Source organism: Abramis brama (assembly GCF_963993115.1).
Source record: "Abramis brama genome assembly, chromosome: 2".
Classification (NCBI taxonomy): domain Eukaryota; kingdom Metazoa; phylum Chordata; class Actinopteri; order Cypriniformes; family Leuciscidae; genus Abramis; species Abramis brama.
The window spans coordinates 54,306,337-54,328,669 of NC_139964.1; the positions used below are offsets into that span (position 1 = coordinate 54,306,337).

Genomic DNA, 22,333 nt, shown 5'->3' on the forward strand with positions numbered 1-22,333 from the left:
ACAAACACTTGTGCATTAAGTCCTCATGTATTTTATACAATGTAAAAACAACAACAACAACAAAAAACATCACCGAACAAGGCAGAAAATATACAGTGAAACATTACAATTGTTTAATGTTTTTGAAATAAGTCTCTTCTGCTCACCAATGCTGCTTTTATTCAATAAAAAATGCAGAAAAAACAGTAATATTGTGAAATATATTACAATTTAAAATAGCCATGTAAATATATTGTCAAATTTAATTGATTTACTCCTGATTATATTTATATTACTCCAGTCTTCAGTGTCACATGATCCTTCAGAAATCATTCTAATATGCTGATTTGGCGCTCAAGAAACATTTATTATTATTATCTATGTTGAAAACAGTTGTGCTGCTGCTTCATATTTTTGTGGAAACCATGATACCATTCAAACGTGTGGTACGATTAAAAAAGAGAGAGAAATTAACACTTTTATTCATCAAGAATGCATTAAATTGATAAAAAGTGACAGGGAAAACTGCTGCTGCAAAAAAAAAATGCTGCAAATAAACTATTTAATCAAATATTGATGTTTTGAACATGATTTCAGAAGAAATGCAGCATTGGAGGAATCACTAAACTGCATGCATACAGTATTTTTGTATAGAAACTATAGTGTAACCTGTGGTTTATAATTTCCTACCTGTTGCATTTGTCAAAAGAGAGGGCTCGTCCGGGATTTGAACCCGGGACCTCTCGCACCCTAAGCGAGAATCATACCCCTAGACCAACGAGCCAGAACGAAAAATATGAGTCATATGACAAGTCACAAAAGTTTAAGGTAGAACAGGAATTTACTCATTAATTTTTATAATTATAAACAGATTTACAGTGACTTACGTATTTTCTTAGTGATAGGAAAATGTGTTTCTCTAATTTTCTAATGATTCAGTTATATCTCATTACTTCACATTCCCAGTTTTCCCAACCAACTCTGAAACGCATCGCCATCTTAAAAGCCGAGATCGAACAGATTAATACCTCACTCTGTCAGTCCCAAACAGGAGTTACTACTTCACAACATTTTACTAAAATGTTTACGCAAGATGTGATAGTTTGTCTCTTATCTATTTCCCTATCAACAGAGTGCCAAAAGTTCAGGTGACGTCACCGGCCACAGCCGCACGCGACCCCGCTGCCGACGTGGCGCGAGCTCGAGCGGAAGGGTTGCGCGAGCGCGACTGTCAGCAGAACTGGTAAGATGGGATGACTCCATAATTTAACTTTACTTCAGAAGAAATAGTACTACAAATGTTAATTTTGCATATATGTATCTTGCGTTTTAGCGTTATGCTCTTCTCCATAGAGTACTTCCATATGTCGCGTTTGTTGTTATTCTTATGGATTATATTTAAGTTAAATTCGCTTCTGCGTTCGCTTTTGATGTGCTCGCAGAATATTTGAAATACTTTAACTTTCATTACATAAAGAAGAGACAATAAAAAATGCACATAATAGGGAAACGAATAAATGATTTATGGTCAAACATAGACGTTTGATTTCAGCTAGTAGAAATGGAGCCTTGGAGGTATCATAAACCTGCATGCATATTTTTGTATAGAAACTGTAACTTGTAACCTGAAGTGTATAAACTGCCCTATATACAGTCTGTGTATTCATTTTCTGAACGTATGTGTACAAACTAATGTTTGAATGTTGCTTAGTCATTTACTGAACGTATATTTACAAACTAATGTTTGAATGTTGCTTGTACGTGTAAAAAACAACCGCTAGATGGCGCCGCAATCCGCATTAAACAAAGGCGCTTGACAGTGCGGCACCATTCAGGGACAGTACTGTGTGTGAATGCAGTTCTGTGTGAATGCTTTTCTTTTCACACACACCTACACATACATATTGGTTTAACAATAATAATGATAATAGTAGTAATAATAATAATATAGTACTTTTTATACAGAAATGAAGATAGTTGCTAAACCCAAATCCTAAATTCAGGACCTAACCATAACACAAACCTGCTGACATAATTAGATAAAAAATATATAAAAAAAATATATAGTCCCACTTTAGATTAGGGTCTAAATCTCATTTTTAACTAACTATTAGCCATGACTTTTGCTTCAATAAACTCCTACTGCTTATTAATAGTAGTTATTTTGCAAACCTTAGTCAGAGCTCAGCTGTCTCAGCGTCAAGCCGGAAGTTAGTGTGTGTAATCACGGCCAGCTGCTTACATGGCCTCTCATTACACTTTGTTTGTTGATCTGTTTTTATCAGAGCACCATGTCGCAAGATGAGAACGTGGAAGACCTCACTGCGAAATCTCCCCCTTCCCTCCACCCGACTGCCTCTGATGAAACTGGCCCCATTGCTGCAGTCAACACAGATGAGGTCCCATCTTTATCACAACTTTCACTAGGCACATCGACCCCTGACCCAACTAATGTGGCAGCGGAAGAGCACGGTATGCCCAAAGCTACTGAAGAGAAGCAGGTACACCAATCAGAAGAAAAACCTGAGGGTCAGGTGACTGAATGTGTGGAGTCAGTGAGCTTAGACCCAGATGTTACGCAGGAAGAAGCAGAGGGAACAGAGGTACATTCAATAGTGTTGAGCTGTGTTTGGTCAAAGTAATATTTTGTGCCATGATAGCAAATCCATAACACAATTTTTTGTGTATATTTTGCGACTGTATCCTTCGGCTGTGCTGATGCATGTTATCAGCCCCTGGATGAGTCTAAATCGAAAGGCTGGAGTAGTTGGGGCTCCTGGGGGAAGTCACTTCTGACCACTGCTACATCCACTGTGGGTAAGTCGCCATAGCAACCTGTCACTACAGCGAGATCGCCATAGTTAACCTTACAGTAGATCCTTCCACAGTTAACTGTTAGATAACACAGTCACAATAGCAAATTATACGCATGAGAAGGGCTGCACGATATGATAATGCTTTAAGTGTGTAAAATATGATTGAAATTATATTTAAATATATTTAAAAACCTAAAATGATATAACCAATATATGTTTCACATTCTATTATTTTCTCTAAAATTTGATCATCAATGTAAACAAACAAAAAACTATTTAAATAATATATAGTTATATAAACATGAAAACCTGACATCAAGAGCATCCAGGTAAACAGAAATACCCGAAACTAGGGGTGGACGATTAGTTATTCTATTGTTATTTTATTTTATCTCTGTTATTAAAAATAAAAAACAAAGAGGCAAATTGCAAACAATAGTACAAATACAATACATTAGACATTAGATTAATCAAATGTAAAAATAAAACACATTAATTAAATATACATTGATTCATATTGAAGCTAGAAAAAATGTATTCAGTCAAGAGCAGTGAGTGATTTTCTCTTTTTCGTTTTTTTAGGCTGCTGTCGCTTTAAGACCTAACACACAGATCCTATTGACATGCATCCGATTTCTTTCCCAACTGTTTACTTTCACTTAATGGACAACTCCGGTGAAAAATGAACCTGGGGTTAATTAACACATGGTTACTGAGTCGATTGTTCCCTGGAATGCGTTTTCATGATTATAGAATGTAAAGAGTTTTATCTTTAAAAACAGATTAGCTTATAACGCTAGTATATGGGGCACAGAGTAAGTAAAAGTAAATCGCTAGTTAATACCACTAACAAGGCTCAAAATAGCCTCACACTAACACGGTAGCATAATGAGGGTCCCTACATGCAAACCGAAGCATTGAGAACTTTGTAAGTGTACAGACAGTTTAATAAGAAGATACTTTATAAAGACAGTACATTACGCGTTTACAGACAGGATCCATCTTGGAAAACAGTCTCGACTAATCGAGCCACGAACGCCGTGCTACGTTAGATTTCACAAACATAATTCCTATCGACCAGCTCACTTAGCACGGCGTTCGTGACTCGATTAGTCGAGACTGTTTTCCAAGATGACGCCTGTCTGTAAACGCGTAATGTACTGTCTTTATAAAGTATCTTCTTATTAAACTGTCTGTACAGTTACAAAGTTCTCAATGCTTCGGTTTGCATGTAGGGACCCTCATTATGCTACCATGTTAGTGTGAGGCTATTTTGAGCCTTGTTAGTGGTATTAACTAGCGATTTACTTTTACTTACTCTGTGCCCCATATACTAGCGTTATAAGCTAATCTGTTTTTAGAGATAAAACTCTTTGCATCCGATTTTCATGAAAACGCATCCCAGGGAACGATCGACTCGGTAACCATGTGTTAATTACCCCTAGGTTCATTTTTCACCGGAGTTGTCCTTTAAGACATAACCGACTGTGTTTATGTGAATATTTGCCAAGACAGGCATTTTGACATAACTGTGTGTGTATTTGACCATTCGAGTGCAATAAGCCGTGAAAGAGAATTTAATGTCCGAGAGGCAGCTTTCTGTGCGCGCGCTTCGTGTGTGTGTCAGGCAGCACGAGAACCGCAAGTTGTTTTCCGCAGTTTATTGCACTTAATAACTTTTTAACATCAACCAATCACACGTAAGTGCCCAGTCTATATGCAAATGTGAGACATAATACTAAAAAAAACTATCTTAGCCTAATGCGTCTTAGTCAGGTATTATAGTTAAACGCAGTTGTGTGAATGTAAACTTTTGGGACAATAAATCAGATTATTTGTCAATATCTGTTCTGTGCATCAGGCCTTGCAGAGTGAATTCAGCCCTAAAGTTTAATAATATCCTTCAATCTTTTGATTGTCCTTAGGTCAAGGGTTAAGCTCTGTAAAAGAGAAAGCAGGTGTGGCGCTCCGAATGCGTCAGAGCTCATCGTGTGAGGAGGCAGAAGAGGCCCATGAGCATTCCGGGACAGAGATGGCAGAACACGTTCATTCAGAGGAGGTGCACAGAGGAGTACTGTCAACCATCAGCAGCGCTGTTCAGAACACTGTGAGTCAGCGCAAGGATATAACACACTTCATTAGTTTTAACATGACTTACCATGATCACAGAACCTACACTTGATGGTGCATTTAAGATAGCATGAGTTTCAGCTGATAACTTGTGATTGAATCACCCAAGATGAATTAATCTTTCTTGTTCCTCCATCTTGGACACATTTTCATGCACCATTTTTTCTCCCTCTCGCAGGGAAAGTCAGTAATAACAGGAGGACTGGATGCTTTGGAGTTCATTGGAAAGAAGACCATGATTGTCTTGGCAGAGAGTGATCCAGGCTTTAAAAAGACTAAAATACTGATGCAGAGAACTGTGTCTCTGTCTCAGGTAAGATGGTCAACAAATGCTTCAAATCTTTCTTACAAGATGTAAAACCCTAGCCTACTGTTACTTTACAATAAGGTACAGTACAGAGGCTATGCTATATTGTGAATATAGTCCTACAACTGTCATACAGTAGAAGATTCTTGCATTATTGACTTTAACAGTGGTTTTGTGGGAAAATCCTGCCATATTTTCAGTATGTTTGTCTGATGTATGTCCTTGTGTTGTGTCTGTCTGCAGATGTTAAAAGAAGCAAAGGAAAAGGAGAGAGAGAGACTGAGCAGTCAGATGGTTTCAGAACCAACCGCCCACTATGGGATCTTGTTTGATGATTACCAAGGCTTGTCTCATCTCGAGGCACTGGAGATTCTTTCCAATGAGAGTGAAGGAAGGGTTAGTAACACTCACTACGTACTGTACATTCACCCATATAGTACCTGTTACTATCCAAAAACAAGCTGAAATGAGCTGTGTAATACAAAAAAAGTCCTTATATTTTCCTCTTTTCATTGTGTTTCTCCCTATTTCAGGTGCAGGAGTTCTTGTCCTCTTTGGAAGAGGAAGATTTGGAAGTTCTGAAGAAGGAGCTGATTGCGATTAAAGAGATCTTCATCACCCGTGAGGAGGAGGAAGCTGATGCCGCCTCTGGGGAAAACGGTGATCTTAATTCCCAAATTCAGTGTTCCACTCCTCTCTGTGAGTCTTTAATTGCTAAAACATAATTAGACAAATCCAGATCACAATCTGGTGTGAACAAATCCAAGACCACAATCAAGATCCTGTGAGGGATAAATCTTTATTACAATTTCTGCATTAATGGATATTAATCAGGTTAAATGGTCAAGTTCACACTTTTAAATTTAAAAACAATCACTGATTTAGAGTTAAAATGATTAGTTATGTAATCTACATAATTATTAAGGCTGTGAAATTATTATAATTTATAATTCTGGTTGAAATCACCATACCACAAGTATTGGAAAACCAAATCTCAATGAACAGACATTGATTTGATATGACAGGTGACTCAGAGTCAGAGCACTATAAATATTTCAGTCCTCCTCATTTCTGCCCATGGGTATAACATTTATGTGATCTGTGTTTCAGCTGCTGATGGAGAGGAGTTTGTCAGTGTTCTTACTGAGCTGCTCTTTGAGCTCCATGTTGCTGCAACTCCAGACAAACTGAGCAAAGTACAGCCACACACAGACACACACACAGACACACAATATGTTATTCACAAACACTAATCAAACCGTATGCCCTGCAGGCCCGAATAAAAGCTCATGATTGGGTGCGAGAAGTGGAGCAATCCCGGGAAGTTGTCAAGAATGTAACAGAGGAATTAAAGGAAGAGTGCTCCACCCCTTGCCCCGATCCAGAAAAGGGGGAACAAAAAGAAGAAGAAAAGGGAGAAGAGGGAAAAAACGATACAAATAATACAAAAGACGGAAACTCGGATGATGTTGAGGTGAGAAATGTTTTGAGTGTGTCGTTGAGTCTGAACTACAGTGCTATGCATAAGTTTAGACACCCATGCTAAAGTTGACTAAAAAGAGGAATAAAAAAATCATCTTTTGGAAATTGAACTTAATGCCTTAATTTAAAAAATTAGGAAAAATCCAACCTTTAAGGACACCAATATTCTTTGTGAATGAATAATGTATAGTAAATAAATAAATGTTCTTCCTTAAAATACAGGGTGCATAAGTGAGTACACCCCTATGTTAAATTCCCATAGAGGCAGGCAGATTTTTATTTTTAAAGGCCAGTTACTTCATGGATCCAGGATACTATGCATCCTGATAAAGTTCCCTTGGCCTTTGGAATTAAAATAGCCCCGCATCATCACATAGCCTTCACCATACCTAGAGATTGGCATGGTTTTATTTCAGTTAGCCTAATAGCTGGTTTGATTTGCATTGAGAGATGATCTTATGGAAAGTACCCCATGCCAATCTCTAGGTATGGTGAAGGCTATGTGATGATGCGGGGCTATTTTAATTCCAAAGGCCAAGGGAACTTTATCAGGATGCATAGTATCCTGGATCCATGAAGTAACTGGCCTTTAAAAATAAAAATCTGCCTGCCTCTATGGGAATTTAATATAGGGGTGTCCAAACTTATGCACCCTGTATTTTAAGGAAGAACATTTATTTATTTACGATACATTATTCATTCATAAAGAAAATTGGTGTCCTTAAAGGTTGGATTTTTCCTAATTTTTTAAATTAAGGCATTAAGTTCAATTTCCAAAAGATGATTTTTTATTCCTCTTTTTAGTCAACTTTAGCATGGGTGTCTAAACTTATGCATAGCACTGTATATATAAGTTTCTTATTCTCCGTACACACAGAATGTGTTCTGCACTATTTTTCCATTGTTTTACTTATAGACTGTCGTCGCAATGTGCATACTATCCATCCTAAATATTATGTGAGATTGGAATAAGCAAGGCTGCCAACTCTCATGCCATGTCCATTTTCTCACGACACTCACGTTTAAAGAAGTTCAATTTTTAAAAAGTCTCTAGACCTTTTTTCTTTTCTTTTTCTTGTTCTACTGACTTTTTGGTAATTTATTCCTGTGATGGCAAAGCCTTCAGTTACTCCAGTTACTAGTGTCTATTTAAAGAAATAGTTCCCCTAAAATTGTTTGTCATCATTTACTCACCCTCATGTTTTCTTTCTTCTGTTGAACACAAAAGAAGATATTTTAAAGAATGTTGGTTATCAGACAGTTGACGGTAGCCATTGACTTCAATATCATTTTTTTCCCTACTTTGTAAGTCAATGGCTATCGTCAACAGTTTGATTACCAAGATTCTTTAAAATATCTCCTTTTGTGTTCAACAGAAGAAAGAATCTCATACAGGTTTGTAACAACATGAGGGTGAGTAAATGATAACAAATTTTTGGGTGAGCTATCCCTTTAATATTTTTGTGGAAACTGTAGATACATTTTTCTTTTCAGGATTTCTTGATGAATAGAATTTTGAATAGCATTTATTTAAAATATAAACCTTTTGTAGCATTATAAGTGTCTTTACTGTCACTTTTGATCAATTTAATGCTTCCTTGCCGAATAAAAGTATTGTTTTCTTTAAAAAAAAAAATACATGTATAAACCTTTATTTTAATGTGTACGTTTATAGAAGGTGTATCTGTCATCAGTGGGCAGTCTTGCTGAGGTGACCGCTCGTAGTATAGAACAGCTACACAAAGTGGCTGAGCTGATTTTACACGGACAAGAGCTGGAGAAGCCAGCCTGCCAACAGGCCAGTATACTGGTCAGGTGAGTTCCTCAGCCGTTTCCAACAGACAGTATTGGACAAGTCCTTTTATAAGCTGTATAGTGACTGTTGTGTATGCCCAGGTTAACCAGTGCCATGTGTAAGGAGGTCGGATGCCTGGCTCGAAAGTTCTCAGACACATTACTGGCTGTAGGGGTGAGTCTGACTGACCCTAACGTATGTTCCTGGTCTTATTTTGAACTATTTATCAGTGGATTTTATTGCTAAAAACTTTCAAATATAATAACTAATACCTCCACCTCTGAAGTGACTTCCCTTTTCAGTTTGACTACAGTTCGGTTTCCTTCAGTTGATGCCCTCTTATTTTTCAGCCCCTCCCTTCCAATCACGTCATATTTCATGATCCAATCAGTTCCTGTCAGATAAAACCCAGCTTACTTTTTTTTCTAGTTGAAAAAGCTGTTTCTACTGTGGCACAGCACAGCTAAATTTACAGAGCAAACTGTAAATTTAGTTTACTGTAAACTGTAAAAATTCACATCGAGAATCTTTTGTTATTTAATGCTAGTAAGAATTTGTATAGTCTTGATTTCCCAGTGTTGCCCTGTGATTTTGTGGTGATGCACTGTGGGCCACTATATCACTTTGAAATGCATCACATTATGGAAGTAAAACAGGTTGCATATGCTGTTGCATGTCAGTGTTGTTATTGTGAAATAAAACTATTTATTTCTCCTGACGTTTAAAATGAACATCCTGCTGTTTTTTGTCTCTCTATTTCTGTCCCTATAGAATCAGAGAAAGGCAGAAGAACTAAATCCTCTAGTGGACAGTGTGATGCTGGAGGTAAAACTGAATATGATCATTTTCATAATGCACAGCTAACAAATGAGGAGATGTCTATAGGGGTTTTGATGATGATTAGAATGACTAGTTATGATAATGACGACCCTTCATCACTGCACTGTGTCTTGTTTCCCCAGGGTTGTAATAGCACTACTTACATCCATAATGCATTCCAGCTGCTGTTGCCTGTTCTTCAGGTCTCACATATTCAGACCAGCAGAACCACAGTCAAGCCAGTCCCTGAACCAGCATCCAAAGAATAGTGCCCTCATTCTGTGTATTGTGTTTAGGTATGTTGCTTCAATATGAGAGCTTAAACCAAAAAAGTGCAATTCTAGTCTATATATAGACTCTTAAAAATACATAATTAATAAAATAAGATTGAAACTCCTAACTTATTTAGAAAGCTGCTTGTCCACTTTAAATATATGTTTGTTCTTTTTTAAGTGACTTTGCTAAAAATGAAGATTATTAATCATGTGTTGCATTGTCTGAGCAGATTTGGAGGTCCAACCGACATTCGCTTAAAATAATGAACAGTTACACAATTACCAGTTTTTATTTTGAATAAAATTGACCAAGAACATAATCTGTAATATTAATTATATGAAACTAAAGACTGAAATTATAAGTACAGTAATGTTTTTTTAGCGTGTGAAAATGTCCAGTTCTCAGTACGTCACATGTTCGTTAATAAAATAAATAAACTTTCAACCAATTTTAAAAAGTGCCTCTGCTGTTTCTCGTTGATTTAAAGGGTTAAAGCTCCCCATTTTCTTAATGACTGGAACAAGAAAAGTTGTTTCGATGATGCAGGTAAGCTGGAGATGGAAAAAGAGAGAATGGAGAAGGTGTGAAATGACAGATATATCAAATGAATAATTCTGCTTCTTGATGGTTAATGAAGATTGAGAGGCTGGAAACGTCACTTACTTGATGGTTCACAGTTGCCTTGTGCTGCCAGATGTTGGAGCTGATGTGATTTTTTAAACTCTGTAAAAATAACAATATTTATTAAAAATGCGTCTTGTAGAATTCTATGCATGACAACATTAGTCTTGCCAGGAGTCCGTCTGTAGTGCAATTTATTTTGCCCCAAGCAACATACTGGCATCAAAGATCTACCGATCATTAGCTTGTGTCATCATCACTGTGACCGGATGAGACATCATGCAAGATTCAAAGAGTGTAAAACACTGTTTCAGGCTATACTGGATAGGAACTAGTAGTGACAAGAGAGTATACCATCATCAGACTGTTTTACATCAGCTGATGGATGAGGAAATTAATGTGGACATCTTTTTGAAGTATTAATCTGCTTTGTAAAGTCTCCACTTAGATTGAATTTAAAGCATACAAATGCTGTTTAATATTCCAAACACATGAAATGCTTGATAATATGCATGAAACTATAAATGATCTCTATTATACAGAGAAAAGCTAGACTCATCCTCATCCATTTATATTTACCTTCCTTTGTTTCTGGGGCATTACATTGCTCCTCTTCCTCATTTTCATCTGGAATCAAGTCAATTTTGAAGTCAGTTTTATAAATAGAAAAAAAGAGGTCTTTTCACAATACATTGTTTCAATCAAAGCAGCTTTTTTTTTTTTAGCTTAACTGTCACGGAATGGAAAGCACAGGATTGTGGGATAATCAAAGGCAGCTAAGGATACATCTATGCTGCCTTCAAAAATGTATCAGATGAAGGTATCTCAAGAGACAGGAAGTGAGGCTAACATTGGATTAGGACGGGCCCTGATGCCTTCCTACCTTGGAATGCATCCTCCAAAGGCAGCATTTTTAAGCTTTCGGATGAAACTCATCCAGGCCTTGTCCCTTTTTTTGCACATGAATTATTTAAAGGGATATAGTGACGTATGTTCCCGGAAGAAAACGAGACGAGGTGTTTCAGGGAGTTCAGAAACAGTGCTTACTCATATCGGGAATAACTCCCTTTAGAGTGGAATCTTGTGCTTTGTAACATTGCAGACCTCTTTCATGCTCAAACTAAAGAAAGTTGAAAATGTAAGAAAGCAGAATACGACCCCTTTATTGTCTTCATGACTTATAGTTGCATTTAGCCGAGCTGGGCAATAATATAATTAATATTTTGCAAACAATCAAGCATTGAGATTTGCTATACAGTACATATTGCTGATAAGGTTGGATGTACTATATATCCAATTTTAAATATAATATTGATGGGAGATAATATAGTTTACATTTTGTGACAATATAAAGGATCAAGCAGTTGTTTCAGTTATGCTATTTATGTGATATGCATATTCTATAGGTCTATATGTGTATTTAATGCTATTCAATGCTACTGTGTTTTTTTTATGCGTTTCTTGAAAGAATATGTAAATGTGTTAAATGTATCATTCATACCTGTAATCTCAAAGATTGGTGACAATCCTAGAACATGAGAGACCATTATAAAAAAATAAACACACATAGCCACCATTAATAGGAATACATGAATACATTGTACAGGAGACCAGTTCTTCAATACAGTATACAACCTATATATTGGATGTGGTTGTCATCCACACACACACACACATTTTGATTGATGTAGGCTTTACTAGCATACTCCTGCAGGTTTTAAGGAATAACCCATCCAAAATGAAATTTTAAATGAGTTTCATTCTTCCCGGGAACAAAATGAGTTATCTATACTGTAGAAGAATGCAATAAAAGTAGATGAATACGGCTCACAAAATGGCATACAAAGCTATCATATGGCTTCAGAAGATTTGGAAGAGTCGCATATGGTGCTTTTATGTCCTTTTTGGAACTTGGCGTTTTCTGGTCCCCATCCACTATATGGTAATGAGCAACGTGAACATTCTCAAAACTGATGTTCCACAAAAGAATATGCTCTCTCTCTCATATGGGTTTGTAACAACTTGAGGGGAGTAAATGATGACAGAATTATAATCATTAGTGTCCCTTAAATTACTCCAAGGACATTTCTGTTTTAATTACTGCACCCTATAGATGTGTCCCAATTTGCGTACTTATCCACTATTCTGTGCCATTTTGTAGTTAAACAGTGTAATTAGTGTGTTCACACTGAAAAAGTGCACTTTAAATTCCCAGATGATGCCCTTAATTAACCAAAAAATGAAGTGTGGAATCCTGGACACTTCATGCACTCAACTGTCACAACTTTATTTACATAGTGGAGGGGGAGGGACTATCAGACACAGATGTTGAGTGACATAACTGTATAAATGTCATACTCTACATGGCTGAGTACATAGTGTGAGTGCATAGTGTATAGTGCATCATTTTGGACACAACTTATGCCTCTCTCTGCATAAAAAGAAATATCCAAACAATCACTTACTTCTCTTGTACATAAGGTCAGCTACCCTGAGCAGGTTTTCTGTGAAAGTATAAATTGAGAGTTAGGTTGGTTTGGAGTTAGTCAGTGCTGGTAAAAACATACAAGGTTACTTTACAGCATTTTGATAAAGCACAAATCTCTTCTGGGTAAAAAGAGTGCAGTATGATAGAGCAGGATGTTTGTTTACCTTCGGTTCTGTTCTTAGTTGAAGAGATCTCAAAGAATGCATCATCATCTATAACAGAGAAACAGAAATACATCAACATTTAATAACTAACAATGAAGCAAGTATAAATGATATATAAAAAAAACAACTTTGCTGCATTTTCTGCTGGACTAACGGACTGGTCACGGCACTTGCATATTGTTGCCCTGTTGTTGGTTTGATTGCTTCTATTGCTCTCCACATTTGTGAGTTGCTTTGGATAAAATCGTCTGCTAAATGATTGTCCCCCTGTCAATAATTATATCACTTAAAACTTACCTTTGATCACCAAAATGACACATTTTAAACGTTTTTTTCCTTATAGCTCCAAATAGCTTGAATGTAACTATACACCCTCGCTTAATTTAGTATACGCGGTTCTATGAATATGCAAATTGGCCTCGTCCCCACTCACTCAGACCAGCTAAGAGATCCACTCGTTGACGATCACACATTGACGTGATTGGTTAGGCAAGGTAGTTTGTGACGTCAGAAACACCAGAAAAACAGTTTTTGAGGCTGTCTTTTTTTCACTGCAGTTTTAAGAAGAGAATATACTCAGCAATGGTGTTGACTTGTGAATTTGCACATGCTTTGTCTTAAAGGGGTGGTTGATTATGATTTCACTTTTCTAACTTTAGTTAGTGTGTAATGTTGCTGTTTGAGCATAAACAACATCTGCAAAGTTACAATGCTCAAAGTTCAAAGCAAAGGAATATATTTGCTTTTAAAGAAATTGCTTTTTAAGGACTAACAAACAGCTGGTTGGGACTACACAACATTCCTCCCGGGTTAGTGATCACCAACCCTAGAATTTACATAAACCCCGCCCCCGGAACACAATTTATAGATTATCAAGACAGAATATGCTAATCAATGACTAGAAAATAACTACACATAAGCCACATAAATTCATCAACTAACCATTCAGAAACTAACCATTGCATTCTACATGTTGTCACTTCTTCTAGAGTCTCTCCATCATTGCCTGACTCCGGTTTGAACATAAAAGGCTAAAAGTTTTTGAAATTTTCAGTGCATGTCTGTGTGAGGTAAAAGGACACAAGCTGTTGAAGCTCCGCCCTCTGTGCTGGGAGCAGCAGCTCATTTACATTTAAAGGAACAGACACAAGGTGCGTTTTTGCTCACCCTCAAAAAGTGACAACTTTAACATGCTATATAAAAATATCTGTGGGGTATTTTGAGCTAAAACTTCACATACTCACTCTGGGGACATCAAAGACATACTTTACATCTTGTGAAAAAGGCATTATACCACCCCTTTAAAGCACATTAAAAGGGGGACCATAGTGGAACTTCAAAGCATATTAAAAACATCACATAGACATAGAAACATTAAAAACTTGATCTTCACCACAGGGGGACTTTAAATGTAAATGTAAATCATATAAAACTATATAAAAATAGGACACTCAAGTCTATTAGCAATCTCTACATTTATAGTGCCTTGTAAATATAGCTTTAACACTTATTTAACATAATTTCTTTATTACTAAAGCTAAAAATAATACAAACAAATAATTATTTTACAAGAAAATGTATGCATTGGCCTACTTTTTTTTTAAATATGGTATTACCCTATTTTAATTAGGCCTATGCCAATGGTAATATCATGGTATTCTTCCTAAGAGGAGCATGTAAATATCAAATGTTATTATGAATATCATAGTATATTTCAAATACCACTGATACCATTCCTGTACCATGGTACTGCCATGGTTTATTTACACAAATTTAACAAGGACACATTAGCCAAACAATCACAAGACAAACACTTGCTTACCACTCATGCTGTACATTGCTATGGACACATCAGGGACATTGCTCATCACTGAAAGCAAGAATTAGAAAATTAATTAGTTGTCACATCTGATCTGTGTTTGTGTTTTGCTTGAGTTGGACTTTCAGTAAGGATATGTTTACACGACAACAATGTACTAAAAACAGAAGACAACACTGTCAAAATGATCCCCGGTCACACGGATCTGCAAAAATTACAATTAAGGCTGTATTATGAATGCCAGGACAGTAGTTGGCGATGTCACTTTGTCAAACAGGACTTGTCAATATCCAGCAAACACATAATAAGAATGCGTGAACATGTACGTTTTTGCTGTTTAGGTGGAGGCGGTAAAGGCATCGTTTTCAAAACCCTGAACTTTGAAACCCATTTTCAAAAGCTTGCTTTTTTCAGGCCCCCAAAACACCATTGTCATGTAAATAAATGGCCAAAACGCATAAAAAGTTTTCCGATTTCAGTTAGTTTTCGGTTCTCGGTTCAGTTTCCTTTGTTTTCTTTGTTCATGCTATTTTGTTGCCTTGATTTTTGATTTCCCCACCTGTGTCTTGTTAATTATCTTGTTTAGTCCCAGTGTATTTATATCGCTGGTTTGGGTTCAGTCTTTGGCTGCGTCAGAAAACTGATACATGCCGACTTTGGAGGACGCATTCCAAGGTAGGAAGGCATCAAGACACGTCCGAATGCAATGTTAGTTTCACTTCCTGTCTCCTGAGATACCTTCATCCGATCGATTTTTGAAGGCAGCATAGATGTATCCTTAGCTGCCTTTGATATCCCACAATCCTGTGCTTTCCATTCTGTGACAGTTGAGCTAGATGGCGTCTGAAAGTTGCGGCTGGTCATCAGTTTGTTTGTAAATGTAAATTTTTGATCAATATTTTCCACTTATGTCATTTCTAGCAAAAAAAATCACTATTGTAGTCATTAAATTATTCACTTAGTTTTCTCCAAAGCTCTCTCTATTTTGCTGTAGATCATTAAACCGTAACACTGCCTCAGAAGTCAGTCCGAAATCAGTTTTGTGAGGAACCTTTGTGCGTAAATGCTGCCTGCAAAGTCATTGCCTGATAGGGCAGCGAGACAACAAGTCAGCTGCCTACGTTTTCGGATGCAGCCCTAGTCTGATCACGTCGCTATTGTGGTTGTTCTGTTTGAGTTTTTGTTTCATGCTACCCTGAAAAGTGCAATTAGCACACAATCATAGAAAAGCTTTGCGACTATATAAACTTGTTAGTGTCACTCACAATTTTCTGTTGGCTTGCTGAGCTGATGTCGGCTGGCTGAAACCGGCATAACTGTTAACAACTTGGACTTTCCTAAAGTGAAAAGACCAAAAACAAGATTGATCCAAAAAGATTTATCCAATGTGATGTTCATTTTGTCAATTATATTAACATTATGGATCCCAAACTGAAAACACCCCAGTGTCAAATGGCTGTTGATTGATTTGTAGAAGTGATACTCACTATGTTTGCTTTTGAAGATCAGGCAGCCCACACTCAATAGAGTTACCACAACCACAGTCAGTACCAGTGCCAACCACACTGAAGTGATCACACCCCAGCCCTCTAGGAACAAGGAAATGAAGTATATAGCAACATAAACTTTAACAAGAGTACAGCAAAGCATAATACATGAATGAAACATGAAAAACAAAACAGCATATGATATATCAATGCTTAAACATCAGAAGCTCCAAGTTTACAATGCCCTTGTCTTTAAAAGTCTTACCAAGTTCATTTTACACTTACATTAACCCAAATGACCTTGTGTGAGTCTGGCAATGTAACCTACTGTCTGAAAGGATTTGTGGTTTTGGATGAGTCAAACACTAAATAGACTGGCTTGATCTATTGCTATAATATATTTATCAAAAGTTAGGTTGAATTATGAAGTCCTGCTGTCTCCTTCCACGCCCGAATCAATAGACAGGATAAAAGAGTCTCAGCTCTCCTTCAGAGGGAATTTATGAGAGAGGTAGAGATGCTTGGGTGAGAACGATTCACTGTGTATTTGTAAAAACATATTTGATATGATGTAATCAGCATGGCTGAAAGAAATATATATGCTGAATTATTTATAAAGCATATAAATATGCTTTACACACACACACACACACACACACACACACACACACACACACACATATATATATATATATATACACACAACAATTATTTCTGGTTCTCGAATCTGATTGGCTGATAGCCTTTTTCAGCCGTGCGATATTCACCCAGTAACAGCACTCTAACCGTTTCACCATTTGTATCACTCCGCTTGCGGCGACTGTCATAGTGGTCAAGCAAATCCACCATATATTTTTTAAAAAGACTACCGTTGTTGTGTCACGAAATGTAGTTCTAAAGTCCCCCCTGTGGTGAAAAACAAGCGTTTAATGTTGTTTATATGTCTATGTGGTATGTTTTGGCGTTTTTGCCTTTTATTAGGATAGGACAGTAACTAGACAGGAAGTGAGGTGGGAGAGAGAGGGGAAACGGGATCAGGAAAGGTCCACGAGCCAGGACTCGAACTCGGGTCACCCGAAGCACAACGGCGCTACATGTCGGCGCACTTGCAAGGCTATCAGCGCCGACCTATGTGGTGTTTTTAATATGCTTTAAGACAAACCATGTGCAAATTCATAAGTCAACACCATTGCTGAGTATTTTCTCCCTAAAACTGCAGTGAATCAAAGACTGTCTCAAAAACGCGGTTTGAAATCGCTGGTGTTCCTGACGTCACAAACTACCTTGTAACCAATCATGTCAACTTATGATCATTAACAAGTGAGTGGAGGTGGGGCAAATTCATAGGGGCATATTCATAGAACTGCGTATACTAAATGAGGCAAGGGGGTAGAGTTACATTCAAGCTATTTTGAGGCATGTAGAATTATTTTCAAGGAAAAAAAACATTTAAATATGGTGATCAAAGATGAGTTTTAAGGGATATAATTATTGACTACAGGAGGACTTTATATTGGCCTCTTAAAAGCTGGTTTATTATCGTTTGTCTTGTGCATAGCATGGCATTGTGAAAGATAACGGTTTCTGACGGTTTCTCACCTTTTTTTGTTTGCGTAACTGGTAACGCAGCAGATCTTGCCGTTTCATTGTGCTCCTGGTAGTAAAAGAGGAAACTGCTGCTAGTCGTTTGGCACTTAAGCTCATGTGTAGAAGCTGTTACTTGCGAAGATATTGTAGTTGTTTTAAGGGAAGAGGTGATTGGTTTGGCAGAAGAAGTGGTTTTTAAAATGGAAGTGTTTTGTCTTGGATGATTGGTGTTTTGTTGTGTGGGTTCTTCTGTGGACATGTTCAGATTTGGACATTTGCTGTTGTCTGGTGGGAGGTAGCAGTAGAATAGTCTCTGGTCATTTTGGGGTCCAGTGTAAAGTTCAGTGTTGTTGAGAAACGCAAATACGCTAATATTCCATCCAGTGAGATTGCCTGCCTTCATTGTCAGAAGCACCATCACATCCGCTAGTATGAAATGTACAACATGCACACAGTTATTATCATTGGTTATTATTGTAGACAATAAACAACAAGCAGCAGTAAATTTCACAAATAAAATAATAAAACAACTATCCCACCTGAGGTATTGTTGTGGAGAAGCCGCAGATCAATTTCAGCCTTACACAGATACCATCCTTCATCACGTTTGTGTTGACTGCTGGCATTTATAAGTTCTGTCGCACATGGAGGGTCAGCCTGACCACAAAGCTTTGCATCATTTTCAGGTCTGCAAGGGTCAAAAGGCTCACAGCAAAACTGAATTTGTGATACATCTGTGGACCCCCCCCCCAAAAAAGAAAAAAAGCAGAAGAAAACTCTCTTACTTCATATTTTAAGTCATGTGCAATACCCACATACAGTGAAAAAGAAAATCCTTTAAGTTTAAACCCATGTGCCAATTGTTCTTAAAGTTTTCTTTGTATTCATGTTGGTTTTATAGCATATTAAGATTTTTTTTTATTTAATGTTTTTTATTTACTTAGTCACCATAAAATCAAAATTATTATTTTATATGGAATATTGCAGTATTTATTATAAATAATTTATCTGTGCACATCATTTTTTAATATTTGTGCCCTTGTAATCTTTAGTCAAAATAACTTCCCCTCCCTCTTGCAGCAACATCTCTTCTCTGATGATGTGTTTCCCGGTGGGAGAGCAGGACAACCTGTCACTCACATGAGATCATAGCAATAGAGTGCAACTGTGCCCTTTTTTCAGTAGCGCTGTTGCTGGAAGTATTTTTTTCCATTCGTTTTCCCATAGGGATTTAAAAAGAGTCTTTGTTAAAACATTATGAACCAAGCCAACCAGCTACAAGGTGAATCACAACATTACAAACTTTGATTCGGAAAATCAGATTAAAAGACAAAGGTACTCAGACTGTGAACTTAACGGCTCATCCCATGAAGCATTGCGAACAGCAACTCCTTAAAAACAAAGGAGAAATATAAAACTACACATTATAAAAGGTGGCGTAGGCGGGACAGGAAGCCTCATGGGCGGTACCAGCAATACAGTAAGCCAGGGAGATACCGGCAGTTCAGGGAGCCAAGGTGGTACCGGCAGTGCAGGGTCGGCCTCCATGGCCGTGTGTGGGAGAGCGGGTGTCTCAGAGACGGCCTCTGTGACAGTGTCTGGGAGAGCAGACAGCTCTTGGACATCCCCCACCCCCCAAAAAACATTCTTGGGAGGTGCCTTGGGGGTATGTGCCAACCACACACACAAGATAGCCATGACCATCATGGTCAGCTTTGCGGACTCAGGGGCTGAACCCGATGCTGGAGCGTACTCTGGGGCTGGAGCAGACACTGGACTGTGCTCAGGGGCTGATATAGGAAAGGACCACCACCCAGGAAAGGACCACCTCTTCGATGACACCAGAACTGACAGGAAGAGATGGCTCTGGAACTTCTTCCTCTGGAGCGGGCTCTGGAATTTCACTTACTGGAACAGGCTTGGGAATTTATCTCACTGGAACAGACTCTGGAATTTGACTCTGGGATTTCACTCACTGATTCCACTAACTTGATGATCTATACTTGGTTTTAATAAATAGAACATTAGTTATTGCAAAAAATACAAAATAGCATTGTATTTGGTCTCTCTTTTTATGTAATGTATGTTCATTTTTAAGGGAGTAACGCAATATTGTAATGCATTACTTTTCAAAGTAACTTTCCCCAACAACTTTCCTTTAAGCCTTGTTAAACCGGGGATAAAGTTGTCTGGGAAAAAAAATCTTAAAGTCTGCATGAAACGGAAGGTGCTATATAGCCCTATTGTGGCATTCCACTTATTATTTATATAACGCTTTATCCAATACAGATTGTTTCAAAGCAGCTTTACAATGATAACAGGAAAATGATTCAAAGATGCAAATAGAGTTCATTTCTCTAAAAGAAAAAAGGGCATCAAACAAGATCATCAATTATTAAATTAGTTCATTTAATCTATAAAGCAGTTCTGCAGAAAAACAGTGATGTCATCGTTCAGCTCAGTTTAATAATCATGTTTAACTGTGGAATTCCTTGTGAAATACTATATTACCCATGATGCTGTACAGAAAATTACACCAATCACACACACACCAGTATTCACTATAAAGCATTACTTAAACTCCACAAACACTAACAGAATCGTTTTTTATAAGTTACAGCAAAAATGTAAGCTATTATCATTTGCTCATCATCTGACTCCTTTATCATGTAAACTGTTTTGAGAAGTTGTTCTTCCTGGTTTCTCAAACACCAGCGTGGTTTTCTGTTTCTGTTGACAAGTTAGAGTGCATGACATTTCCTGTCTAAAAGTTAGAAACCTAACAAACCATACCGACCTAACAGTTTTGTGTTCAGAGACAGTGTCTAAAAACCATAAAAACAAATGTGTATTGTTACTGTTACAGTTAGAATCCAAAGTTTTACCTCACACACATACACGTGTCATACACGTGCAAACTCAGTGGTTTTTAAAAACAGCGTGGTGTAATAACCTGCGACAGAGGGCCAACTGTTTTAGCCTGTTTTAAAGTTTAATACTACTAAAATTTAGACATACTGAAGGTAATGTAACAATGCACCTTATGTCTAAAAGACATGGACAATACTGAAGTTGACTCATGCTGTCAATCATACAAACATTTTCTTTCTGACCACACTTTTCTCTGAAACACACATGCTCACAAATACCACTGCCACATGTCCCTCACTCACGCCTGCCTGAGGACCCCAAAACATCTTACTTTGCTATTTTTACTTACTTGGAAAAAACTCTGGTAGGCACAAGATGAAGGTGAGAAAGAAGACGATGCAGAGTTTGAAAGCACCTGATCTCGTCATGGTAAAAGACGGTGATGTAAGGTCGCCAACCTCTCAACTTGTTGACCATACATTGGAAATCTCACACACTCTCACATCTCACCCATTATCTTATCTAGTCCCACATTTAGTTTCAAATAATCCTACGTACTTAACCAGCATGTCTCCACGACACTTTCTTGATTACATAGATGAAACGTTTTACCACTTCCTACTTGTCTTCCTGTTTTGTGTAATTTTGAATCAGAAAAAAAAGAAAGAAAGACATTTTAGATAATATATTTGCTTGTCTCACAAGGATTCAAATCATTAATTTAGAGCTATATTAGTGTTTACCAACCTGTTTTGTTTAATGCACCCAAACGTCTTCATCAGTGGGGCTAAATTACTGTTTTTATTGACATCAAATTTGGCCAAAGGGTTATGTAAAAATTAAATAAAAACATTTTTATGCCTGATTTCATGTAGCATTATCATTATTTTAATGTGGCCATAAATAAAATGATGCATGCACTTAAAAAAAAAAATAAAAACAATGGGTGATAATCAAACTCACCAAGTAGCTTCCTTTCAGTTAGTTGTTTCTCTTTGTGTTTAATTATTTTATTTATATATATATTTATATTACACGTATATATGTAAAGACACTACACAGAGGGAGATTTCTGTATTTGTGACTTATATTTCACTACTTTTCTTAACAACAATACAACACTTATGGTAATATAATATTATATATTAGGAATTATATAAGTGTAATTTGAAACAAATAGCCAGTCATCTTTTGCATATTATTATTAAAATATCTACATATTATTATTTTTTCATGTTATCATTTTTTATTTCCTTAAGGTTGTCGTTTCTTTTTTCTTTTTTGAACAGGGAGCATTTGGTTATCATGGCAGGGCAGGAGGAAGGTTCTCATCAGGACCCACACTGGGATTAGGAGAGCTCTCAGCACCAAGCACCTTATCAGCATCATCCAGTGAGAGGACTACTGCTGCATTTAAACCCTTTGAGCTGTCTGCTGTCACACCAAAATATCAGTTAACACTATACCACTTAAAAGTTTGGGTTTTTAATAGGGATGCACTGATATGAAAAATTTGGCCAATACAGTAACTGATAATTCTTTATATTTGAAAGCCGATAACCGATATATTGGCCGATAAAACTTAATTCAAATTTTTATATAAATTTTGAGAACCTGATTACAAAAACAAAAGTCTCGCCATTAAAAGCCATGTCCCAAGCACACAATTATAATGTTCTTCTTATAAATTTA

At 37.1% G+C, this 22,333-nt stretch overlaps 2 protein-coding genes across 5 annotated transcripts; one reads left to right on the forward strand and one right to left on the reverse strand.

Annotated features, from left to right (window-relative positions):
• Nucleotides 1–1,038: 1,038 nt before the first annotated feature.
• On the forward strand, nucleotides 1,039–10,064 carry fam114a1 (family with sequence similarity 114 member A1). Of its 2 annotated transcripts, none has more exons than XM_084106714.1 (13): nucleotides 1,039–1,222; nucleotides 2,265–2,582; nucleotides 2,712–2,796; nucleotides 4,721–4,902; nucleotides 5,104–5,238; nucleotides 5,476–5,628; nucleotides 5,766–5,892; nucleotides 6,343–6,428; nucleotides 6,506–6,706; nucleotides 8,390–8,529; nucleotides 8,611–8,683; nucleotides 9,281–9,334; nucleotides 9,472–10,064. In XM_084106714.1, exons 2-13 carry the CDS (start codon nucleotides 2,271–2,273, stop codon nucleotides 9,595–9,597), a joined length of 1,674 nt encoding a protein of 557 aa, XP_083962840.1. In that variant the 5' UTR covers nucleotides 1,039–1,222; nucleotides 2,265–2,270; the 3' UTR covers nucleotides 9,598–10,064. The 2 variants fall into 2 exon arrangements, with proteins under 2 accessions (XP_083962840.1, XP_083962839.1); XM_084106713.1 differs by having other exon boundaries at nucleotides 1,088–1,222; nucleotides 5,766–5,931.
• LOC311078058 (uncharacterized protein) lies at nucleotides 9,875–21,254 on the reverse strand. 3 transcript variants are annotated; one of them, XM_084106715.1, is made up of 12 exons: nucleotides 20,991–21,254; nucleotides 18,310–18,458; nucleotides 17,783–18,196; nucleotides 16,184–16,285; nucleotides 15,962–16,033; nucleotides 14,700–14,747; nucleotides 12,878–12,925; nucleotides 12,691–12,729; nucleotides 11,727–11,753; nucleotides 10,805–10,852; nucleotides 10,268–10,327; nucleotides 9,875–10,155 (listed from the first exon to the last, which is right to left on the reverse strand). In XM_084106715.1, the coding sequence occupies exons 1-12, from the start codon at nucleotides 21,116–21,118 to the stop codon at nucleotides 10,112–10,114; spliced, it is 1,179 nt and encodes a 392-aa protein (XP_083962841.1). In that variant the 5' UTR covers nucleotides 21,119–21,254; the 3' UTR covers nucleotides 9,875–10,111. The 3 variants fall into 3 exon arrangements, with proteins under 3 accessions (XP_083962841.1, XP_083962843.1, XP_083962842.1); XM_084106717.1 differs by having other exon boundaries at nucleotides 21,200–21,241; XM_084106716.1 differs by having other exon boundaries at nucleotides 18,310–18,504; nucleotides 20,991–21,241.
• Nucleotides 21,255–22,333: the final 1,079 nt, after the last annotated feature.